This window comes from Haliotis rufescens, unplaced genomic scaffold (genome assembly GCF_023055435.1).
Source record: "Haliotis rufescens isolate VD_foot unplaced genomic scaffold, xgHalRufe1.0.p SCAF_71, whole genome shotgun sequence".
In the NCBI taxonomy this organism is placed as follows: Eukaryota; Metazoa; Mollusca; class Gastropoda; order Lepetellida; family Haliotidae; genus Haliotis; species Haliotis rufescens.
Genome location: NW_025964363.1, coordinates 669063 through 679747, shown reverse-complemented (window position 1 = coordinate 679747; position 10685 = coordinate 669063). Strand labels below are relative to the sequence as shown.

General features: G+C 44.4%; 1 protein-coding gene across 1 annotated transcript; it reads right to left on the bottom strand.

The window, feature by feature from the left end:
* Positions 1 to 1222: 1222 nt before the first annotated feature.
* On the bottom strand, positions 1223 to 8407 carry LOC124111551 (transforming growth factor-beta-induced protein ig-h3-like). The gene is made up of 6 exons (XM_048388462.1): positions 8164 to 8407; positions 6925 to 7148; positions 4380 to 4566; positions 3546 to 3644; positions 2095 to 2199; positions 1223 to 1673 (listed from the first exon to the last, which is right to left on the bottom strand). Exons 1-6 carry the CDS (start codon positions 8321 to 8323, stop codon positions 1576 to 1578), a joined length of 873 nt encoding a protein of 290 aa, XP_048244419.1. The 5' UTR covers positions 8324 to 8407; the 3' UTR covers positions 1223 to 1575.
* Positions 8408 to 10685: the final 2278 nt, after the last annotated feature.

Below are 10685 nucleotides of genomic sequence, written 5' to 3'. Positions count from 1 at the left end.
ATTTCAAAATGTCGCCCCTTACGACAAGCCTTGGTTGCTGAAGTGCTATTCTACCCCGGATGTTCCCGTGTCCGCTCTGTCCTGCCTGGGTACTGGTTGTCATGTGTTTAGCCTACGTGATTTTCTCCCAGAATGTGCAGACGTGTTACTGAGTCGAACCACGGTATGTTGACTTATCTCTCACTATAACGTGTCGTCGGCTCCATGGCAGTTAACGCAATTATCAACGGGTCACAATGAATATGAAATATTAACGTATACTACACGTGATAGTGTGTGGAGTGTAGCTCGTGTTGGACAACATCGGAAATGAGATAGCAGATACATCTAGCTGGCAAATTCCTGAGCAACAGATATCTGAATTCAGACACCAGCCAAATGTTTTGACGTATCTTTCACTACAAGCTGGCAACAACTGTGATGGTGGGACCAATGGCCGACATTTGAACGCAGCGTTTCCTATTAAAACCAAAAGGAAATTTTGTTTCAAATGTATGGACATCAAAATTACTATATTTCGTGTTGGACACTGAGGGTTGAAGCTTACCGAGGAAACAGTATTTGTAATTGAATGCACAGACCACAATCATATCAGACAAAGTTTAGAAAGGGTTCGATCCCCGGCCGCGTCACACCAAAAGACGTTATTAGATGGAAGTTGTTGTTACCCTGTCTGGCGCTAGACACTGAGGGACTAAAACAAGGACTGGTTGGCTGTGTCTGAGTGGTGTATTTATTTTAAACTTCGGCATGGTATCTCAGTGGGCTAACACTATAAATCGTAATCAGTCCTGACTAGTTTGAGCACACACAAACGTGCATGCACGTCGCTATATAAGTGCTATAATCTTGAACGCGACGTTAAACCCCATTTCAGCTCACCTAGAAAGTAGAGTACTGGAGAAAGAAGTCTCATCTCTAACTTCAGATTTGGGCCCTAGCATCTTTGATGGTTCCACAATTCCGAACAATCTGCACTTGCACCTCCACACCTCCAAGTTGAACTTCAGGGGACAACACACGAGTTAGATGAGTGTTAACCCGTCCCATGACAAAATGTGTTTTACAATGTAATTTTGGAACCCAGGCGTGACACCAGTGTGAACACTTTTCGACACCAGTGTGAACACTTTTTGACACCAGTGTGAACACTTTCCGACATCAGATAGAACACTTTCCGACATCAGATAGAACACTTTCCGACATCAATGAGAACACTTTCTGACTGTAAACATTTATTCTACCAATTCTAGATGCAGAGTACATATTGTTCTGGCTGGCAAGGGCGACACCAGATCCAGCCGTTTGTGAACATGTCACTCAGGCTACATGCACGGACATTCCTACTGAGCTCTGGGGCCTTGCGCCGACCTATAGACTATACGATGGGATCTAGGCGGGGTATCCTGGCAGGGTATCTAGCCGGAGATCAGGGTGGGGATCCAGGCGTGGATCTAGGTTGGGATCTAGACATGAATCTAGGCGGGGTATCCTGGCAGGGTATCTAGGTAGGGATCTGGCGTAGATATAGGCATGGATCTAGGTGTGGATCTAGGCGGGGATCAAGGTGGGGATCTAGGCGGAGATCAGCACTGAGTCGATCGTGTGGAGAACGCCATTGGTCACAGTGACATCCGCTGTAGTGATGTTGGATCCATTCACTGTCAAGCCGCCTGTCAAAGAGAAAGAATTAATTTGGTATTATTTGGTCCTATCTGTAGTGTGCCCTGTAAGGAGTTCTCCTCCAGGCTATATATCAGTTATACCTACCGGCTCCTATCTGTAGCGTGCCCTGTAAGGAGTTCACCTCCAGGCTATATATCAGTTATACCTACCGGCTCCTATCTGTAGCGTGCCCTGTAAGGAGTTCACCTCCAGGCTATATAACAGTTATACCTACCGGCTCCTATCTGTAGCGTGCCCTGTAAGGAGTTCACCTCCAGGCTTATATCAGTTATACCTACCGGCTCCTATCTGTAGCGTGCCCTGTAAGGAGTTCACCTCCAGGCTATATATCAGTTATACCTACCGGCTCCTATCTGTAGCGTGCCCTGTAAGGAGTTCACCTCCAGGCTATATATCAGTTATACCTACCGGCTCCTATCTGTAGCGTGCCCTGTAAGGAGTTCAGCACCTGACCAGCATAGAGCCCAGCACTGTAGAGGGTCCCTGAGTTCACCACGTGGTGTCGCAGCACGCCTGTTAAGAGACTCGCAATTACTGAAATGATCTCAGACGAATCTTGATTCTTTGATTCTGTGATATTTGAATTCAACTGTCCTCACTGACACAGTAGCTGGTGAACTCCACTTAAAGATAGAGTTCAAATAGGATTATCTAGTTTGAGCTGTTCCTAGCGCTGTTTAATGTATTCACAGAGAGATATTGTATAGCTGCGGTAACCAAGTACAGGGTGAGTTCAGAACTGTTGCTATGGACAACCTGACTTGGAATTGTTTGGGCTTCACGACCCAGCGGGCGGTCGGGTAGCCTAGCGGTTAAAGCGTTCGCTCGTCACACCGAAGACCCGGGTTCGATTCTCGATATGTGTACAATGTGGGAAGCCCAATTATTGTGACTTCATGACCCAGCATCAGATGGAGGTATGTAACTATGTAGAATGAATGAATGAGTTTATTCCGTAAATGGCCACCGGCCCATTATACAAGGTACATTTGATTAGTCAGATCACATGTACAGAGAGCGCTGATTATTACATCAGGGAACCGATTCACAAAAGCGCCCGCGAGCCACGAGCAAGCGGTCAACACTCATTGGAGTGCTGAGAAGGATGCACAAAAGGTTACTGAGGCTGGTGATAACCCACAAACGCCCCGTGGATCGGGTCCCAACACATGTTACACACACTGGCAACAACCAGTCTCACACTGGTACAATGGCATAGTGCTACATAACAGGCACATCTTTAAGAAGAGTGGTCCTTTTCTTGAGAGCGAGACATACATACTTTGCCAATCTTCTTATAACATAGAGGTTGCAGCTATATAATTGTTTTAGTTTATCCAGAGTTGGACTTATGCAAAAATATTTAGGAAGTACCTGTTCCCTTAAATTCGAATAGAATGGACACTCGAGACAAAAGTGGAATTCAGTTTCTATATATGGCACAATACAAAACGGACAAAGACGTTCTGGCCTTGGTATTTTATAATGCCTACCTGCCTCTACCAATAGATTATGACTAGAACAGCTAAACCTAACAAGTGTTGTTTGATAGATGGCTATATCAATACAATTAGTCAGATGTTCATAATTAAAATTTTCCTTGACAGAGCAAAAATATTCCAGCTTAGAATAACATTCTAAATTGTTCCATGTTTGTTGGCAGATATCTTTACTTCTTTGCTTAAAACACAACTATGTAGATACACATACACGTTCTTCTCTGTGCCGGGGGACAGGCATACAGATCGACCGTGCGCTATTGCGGTGCCCAGCTCTGGTAGGGACCGACCATTTGATATTCTAGGGGGTAGGGGGGATAAAAACTGGTCAAATGGTTGGTGTGGTCACAGCTGACGTACCCTGCAGTCGGGGGATGTCATCCAGCAGGATATCCATGACTCCGGGGGGTAGGCGAGCAAAGGCGGCATCGTCAGGGGCAAATACCGTCTGCTTGTCAGCTGAGGACAGACACACATCAGGATGTTGTTAAGTAACCTTGATTCAACAACAGACACGTAAAGTAGTGGTGAGTGAGTGAGTTGGGTTTTACGCCGCTTTTAACAGTATTCCAGTTATATCACGGCGTGTCAGCTTAATGTGGGAGGAAAACCCGAAGTGATGCAGGTCCCAGACGTTTACCACTTCGGTGAAATCCACGAGCACGGGTATGGTGCTGACAAACCTAGAAACATAATTGGGGCGAACCGGGATTCGAACCCACAATCATAGGTTTCTGGCGTGCCCAAGGGACGCAACTCTGCACAGCGAATCGCGGCGCCTTAGACGACAGGGCCACCCGTAGAGTAGATTCACCCACAGACTAGTAACTTCGATTCATCAGATTCATGCCTCATGTTATGCCTGTCCATCATAGAGCGAGTTGATGTTGTAACTGTTACGTAGAGGGGAATGTCAGAGTCACTCTCAATTCCTTACAAATAATGGAGCCGAGGCCGAATATTTTTAAGGAATGGAGATTTACGAGGATATTCCCCTACTTAAAACACATCTCTACTCTTACACTCTGACAACACACGAGCAATAAACATGCACTGTGAAGATCAGCTCGCGACGGAGCACGTGCAACAGCGGCAGATAACACAGTTAACTCCCCATTCCCTAAAAGTAATGGCGCGCTCAAACAATAGAATGACGTCACAGATGTGTTTTGACTCGCAAAATACGCTAATCACCTGTAAACACCTGGGACATGCCGGCCTTGGTGATGGCAAAGCGGAGGCTGCTGAAATTGTCACTTTCGGCCACATAGTCGAAAGCACTTCCGGTAGGCACAGGGTAGATGACTTTCTTCATCATAAACAACATGCCGTTGCTACAGGGCAGGTCCACGAGGAGCACGGGGCTGCCGGACACCGTCGTCTGTCAGAAGGAAGGTTTAAACAGAGATGAGCTTCCTCCTCGACAATCCAGTGTCTCTTCATTCCCATCTTCCCCAGCCAAGGGAGTTAACTGACTGTAAAAGTCCAGTTTCCACCCTTGCAGAACTAGTCTGCAATTATGGAGTTATATTTTGGCTGGACTAACGACTCTATGCATAGCCAAATCAAAATCGCGTAACGAAGCATACAGTAGGCACTCCCACAGTTTAATAAACACGCATAAAGTAGGCACCCCCAAAGTTGAGTAAACAAGCATAAAGTAGGCACCCCTACAGTAGAGTGAATAAGCATAAAGTAGGCACTCCCACAGTAGAATAAACAAGCATAAAGTAGGCACTCCCACAGTAGAGTAAACAAGCATACAGTAGGCACTCCCACAGTAGAATAAACAAGCATAAAGTAGGCACTCCCACAGTAGAATAAACAAGCATAAAGTAGGCACTCCCACAGTAGAATAAACAAGCATAAAGTAGGCACTCCCACAGTAGAGTAAACAAGCATACAGTAGGCACTCCCACAGTAGAGTAAACAAGCATAAAGTGTGTACTTCCACAGTAGAGTAAACAAGCATTAAGTGGCACCCCTAGAGCAGAGTAAGCATGAATGAAGTACTCACAATCTCTTTGCCACTGTTATTGTACAAGGCTTGATACTCACAATCTCCTTGCCACTGTTATTGTACAAGGCTTGATACTCACAATCTCTTTGGCACTGTTATTGTACAAGGCTTGATACTCACAATCTCTTTGCCACTGTTATTGTACAAGGCTTGATACTCACAATCTCTTTGGCACTGTTATTGTACAAGGCTTGATACTCACAATCTCTTTGCCACTGTTATTGTACAAGGCTTGATACTCACAATCTTTTTGCCACTGTTATTGTACAAGACTTGATACTCACAATCTCTTTGCCACTGTTATTGTACAAGACTTGATACTCACAATCTCTTTGCCACTGTTATTGTACAAGGCTTGATACTCACAATCTCTTTGCCACTGTTATTGTACAAGACTTGATACTCACAATCTCTTTGGCACTGTTATTGTACAAGACTTGATACTCACAATCTCTTTGCCACTGTTATTGTACAAGGCTTGATACACACAATCTCTTTGCCACTGTTATTGTACAAGACTTGATACTCACAATCTCTTTGCCACTGTTATTGTACAAGGCTTGATACACACAATCTCTTTGCCACTGTTATTGTACAAGACTTGATACTCACAATCTCTTTGGCACTGTTATTGTACAAGACTTGATACTCACAATCTCTTTGGCACTGTTATTGTACAAGGCTTGATACTCACAATCTCTTTGGCACTGTTATTGTACAAGGCTTGATACACACAATCTCTTTGTCACTGTTATTGTACAAGACTTGATACTCACAATCTCTTTGGCACTGTTATTGTACAAGGCTTGATACTCACAATCTCTTTGGCACTGTTATTGTACAAGGCTTGATACTCACAATCTTTTTGCCACTGTTATTGTACAAGACTTGATACTCACAATCTCTTTGCCACTGTTATTGTACAAGGCTTGATACTCACAATCTTTTTGCCACTGTTATTGTACAAGACTTGATACTCACAATCTCTTTGCCACTGTTATTGTACAAGACTTGATACTCACAATCTCTTTGGCACTGTTATTGTACAAGGCTTGATACACACAATCTCTTTGTCACTGTTATTGTACAAGACTTGATACTCACAATCTCTTTGGCACTGTTATTGTACAAGGCTTGATACTCACAATCTCTTTGCCACTGTTATTGTACAAGACTTGATACTCACAATCTCTTTGCCACTGTTATTGTACAAGGCTTGATACTCACAATCTTTTTGCCACTGTTATTGTACAAGACTTGATACTCACAATCTCTTTGCCACTGTTATTGTACAAGACTTGATACTCACAATCTCTTTGGCACTGTTATTGTACAAGGCTTGATACTCACAATCTCTTTGCCACTGTTATTGTACAAGACTTGATACTCACAATCTTTTTGCCACTGTTATTGTACAAGACTTGATACTCACAATCTCTTTGCCACTGTTATTGTACAAGACTTGATACTCACAATCTCTTTGGCACTGTTATTGTACAAGGCTTGATACACACAATCTCTTTGTCACTGTTATTGTACAAGACTTGATACTCACAATCTCTTTGGCACTGTTATTGTACAAGGCTTGATACTCACAATCTCTTTGTCACTGTTATTGTACAAGACTTGATACTCACAATCTCCTTGCCACTGTTATTGTACAAGACTTGATACTCACAATCTCTTTGCCACTGATATTGTACAAGACTTGATACTCACAATCTCATTGCCACTGTTATTGTACTTGTTGATGCGAACGGCGGCTCCAGCAACAGTGGGAAGCAACTCCTCGTCGACGAAGGACGCTGAGACCACGCTTTCGGTGACGATGTGGTAGGACATGAGGTTCTTCAGGAAGGCCGGGTCATTCGCCAGACTCTGGTTCACGGCTGCTGGAAGGGACTGGAAGGCCGTCGGAACAGGCGCAAAGAGGCTCATGTTTCCTAGTTGGTCAACCGTATTATTATTATTGTTATAGCCTCTTTTGGACATGCGGGGGGACTACCATATGGACATAGACGGGGTGACACCTATATGGATATACGGGTTGGTGGACTTTTTTTTGGACATAAACGGGTAGGTGGGCTTCTGTGAGGACATAAATGTAGTGGGCTTCTGTGAGGACGTAGGGGTAGGTGGACTTTGGTGAGGACATAGGTGGGCCTCCGTGAGGACATCGGCGTAGGTGGACTTCTATGTAGGGATCTAACTCATGTAAGATAGGATCCACAGTATGCATTAGAGTAGGGATCTAACTCATGTGAAAAAGGATCCACGGTCTGCCTTAAAGTAGGGATCTAACTCATCTAATATAGGATCCACAGTCTGCCTTATAGTAGGGATCTAACTCATGTAATATAGGATCCACAGTCTGCCTTATAGTAGGGATCTAAGTCATGTAAGATAGGATCCATAGTATGCATTAGAGTAGGGATCTAACTCATGTGAAAAAGGATCCACGGTCTGCCTTAAAGTAGGGATCTAACTCATCTAATATAGGATCCACAGTCTGCCTTATAGTAGGGATCTAACTCATGTAATATAGGATCCACAGTCTGCCTTATAGTAGGGATCTAAGTCATGTGATATAGGATCCACAGTCTGCCTTATAGTAGGGATCTAAGTCATGTGATATAGGATCCACAGTATGCCTTATAGTAGGGATCTAAGTCATTTGATATAGGATCCACAGTATGCCTTAAGTAGGGATCTAACTCTTATAATATAGGATCCACGGTATGCTGTATAGTAGGGATCTAACCCGTGTAATATAGGATCTATGGTATGCATTACAGTACGGATCTAACTCGTGTAATATTGGATCCACAGCGTGCATTCAAGTAGGGATCTAATTGCCATACAGTATCCACAGCTTGCATTATAACAGTTATTTAACGCATGTAAGATTGTATCCACAGGATCTAATATAGTTATGTTCTCACGGCTGTATGGAGTTACCTGGCTGTTTCAGCATGGAGCTGAGTCCTGCCTTGGTCAGGTAGTCTGTAAACGAAGTCCCCCCGTAATATCTGGCGTCGTCAAACAACGTCCGGGCCCCTTTCACCGCCGACAACATCGACATCAACAACATAAACACGCGACAGGAAGCTGAGGCCATTTTGAAACAGTTTCTCCGTTGGCGTGAAGCTGGACACCAGGTTGAGCTGTGTGCTTGTTATCTCGAGGACAGATTCTCCTATCTACAAGATAACTTTGCGGAATCTCTCACCTCTGTCACAAGGTCCCCTCATATCACCAAACAAACACATGCACAGGTATTATACACATAGACATGCAGAAACTCATACTCACATGAATTATTAAACACACAAACACACGCGCACACACACGCGCGCACGCACACACACACACACACACACACACACACACACACACACACACACACACACACACGCACGCACACACACACACACGCGCGCGCACACAGACACAGATACGCACACAGACACGCACACAGACACACACGCAGACAGACACACACGCACGCACACACACACACACACACACACACACACGCAGACACACACACACGCACACACACACACGTAGACACACACACACACACAAACATGTATTACTCACAGACACATAGCACAGCCACATGTCTTCACAATTTTTTGGCCAAATTATATTGTTTTGGCTTTGCAAATTCGGACAAACATTAAGATTCATTTGCACTACTGCTGCTGCTGCTACTACTACTACTACTTCTACTACTATTACTACTACTAATATGACTACTTTTTCTTTCATTTTTGTCAAATTCACCAGAACCTCTGAAGATAGATATTGAAATGTATCTGTGGTCAGCACGTTTTGTAACAAAAGCCCCATGGATCAAGGAACGCAGTTTTCCTTAGGTCTGTCATGTGGGATACCGGTGTACACAGTTAGAAAATAAAAAAAATGACATTGTTTTGACATAATTAAACTTGGGTCGTTTCAGCAAATTTGCTGGTCCCTGCAATATATCTTTCTTTGTATGGAGCTTTGGGATCCAATACCAAGACGAATGTACATTCTCTTCCGAGTTTATCCTCAGCCCAACAGTTGGCAGCTACTGATGCAGATCAAAACATGTTAGTATACCTTGTGCCATCAACGCAAACACATTCACGTGCGAAACATGTCACACGTCTCCTTGTGCACACATACACGTGCATTCCCTTCAGTTGTTCAGGGATCATCAACACACATACATTCTTTGGTTTCAGAATCCGCACTCTCACAATAAGTTCAAAGGTCAAAGGTAATACGATTGCACCCAGCATGGGGGCGCCGGGTGTCAACAACAGGCGGTACCACGACTGCGGCGTTATCACACGTGCCATGTCAGTACACTAAGCAGGACTCAGTACACACTGCGTACACACTGATCAGAGTTGGCAGTGGGTGTAGTGTAGAGTTGATAGAGGGTGTAGTGTAGAGTTGACAGTAGGTGTTGTGTAGAGTTGACAGTGGGTGTAGTGTAGAGTTGCCAGTGGGTGTAGTGTAGAGTTGCCAGTGGGTGTTGTGTAGAGTTGATAGAGGGTGTAGTGTAGAGTTGGCAGTGGGTGTATGTTAGAGTTGATAGAGGGTGTAGTGTAGAGTTGCCAGTGGGTGTAGTGTAGAGTTGATAGAGGGTGCTGTGTAGAGTTGACAGTGGGTGTAGTGTAGAGTTGCCAGTGGGTGTTGTGTAGAGTTGCCAGTAGTTGTTGTGTAGAGTTGCCAGTGGGTGTAGTGTAGAGTTGACAGAGGGTGTAGTGTAGAGTTGATACAGGGTGTTGTGTAGAGTTGACAGTGGGTGTAGTGTAGAGTTGCCAGTGGGTGTTGTGTAGAGTTGACAGTGGGTGTAGTGTAGAGTTGACAGTGGGTGTTGTGTAGAGTTGACAGTAGTTGTTGTGTAGAGTTGCCAGTGGGTGTTGTGTAGAGTTGCCAGTAGTTGTTGTGTAGAGTTGCCAGTGGGTGTAGTGTAGAGTTGACAGTGGGTGTAGTGTAGAGTTGATAGAGGGTGTTGTGTAGAGTTGACAGTGTGTGTAGTGTAGAGTTGCCAGTGGGTGTTGTGTAGAGTTGCCAGTGGGTGTAGTGTAGAGTTGACAGTGGGTGTTGTGTAGAGTTGACAGTAGTTGTTGTGTAGAGTTGACAGTAGTTGTTGTGTAGAGTTGATAGAGGGTGTAGTGTAGAGTTGCCAGTGGGTGTTGTGTAGAGTTGACAGTAGGTGTTGTGTAGAGTTGACAGTGGGTGTTGTGTAGAGTTGACAGTGGGTGTTGTGTAGAGTTGACAGTGGGTGTAGTGTAGAGTTGATAGAGGGTGTAGTGTAGAGTTGATAGAGGGTGTAGTGTAGAGTTGACAGTGGGTGTAGTGTAGAGTTGACAGTAGGTGATGTGTAGAGTTGACAGTGGGTGTTGTGTAGAGTTGACAGTGGGTGTTGTGTAGAGTTGACAGTGGGTGTAGTGTAGAGTTGATAGAGGGTGTAGTGT

Coding starts and splice junctions, on each gene's coding strand:
- LOC124111551 (XM_048388462.1), bottom strand. CDS start 8,323: ATGGCCTCAGCTTCCTGTCGCGTGTTTATGTTGTTGATGTCGATGTTG. Junction 4,567..6,924: donor ATAACAGTGGCAATGAGATT/GTGAGTATCAAG, acceptor TCCTTCTGACAG/ACGACGGTGTCCGGCAGCCC. Junction 2,200..3,545: donor TGACATCCCCCGACTGCAGG/GTACGTCAGCTG, acceptor GTCTCTTAACAG/GCGTGCTGCGACACCACGTG.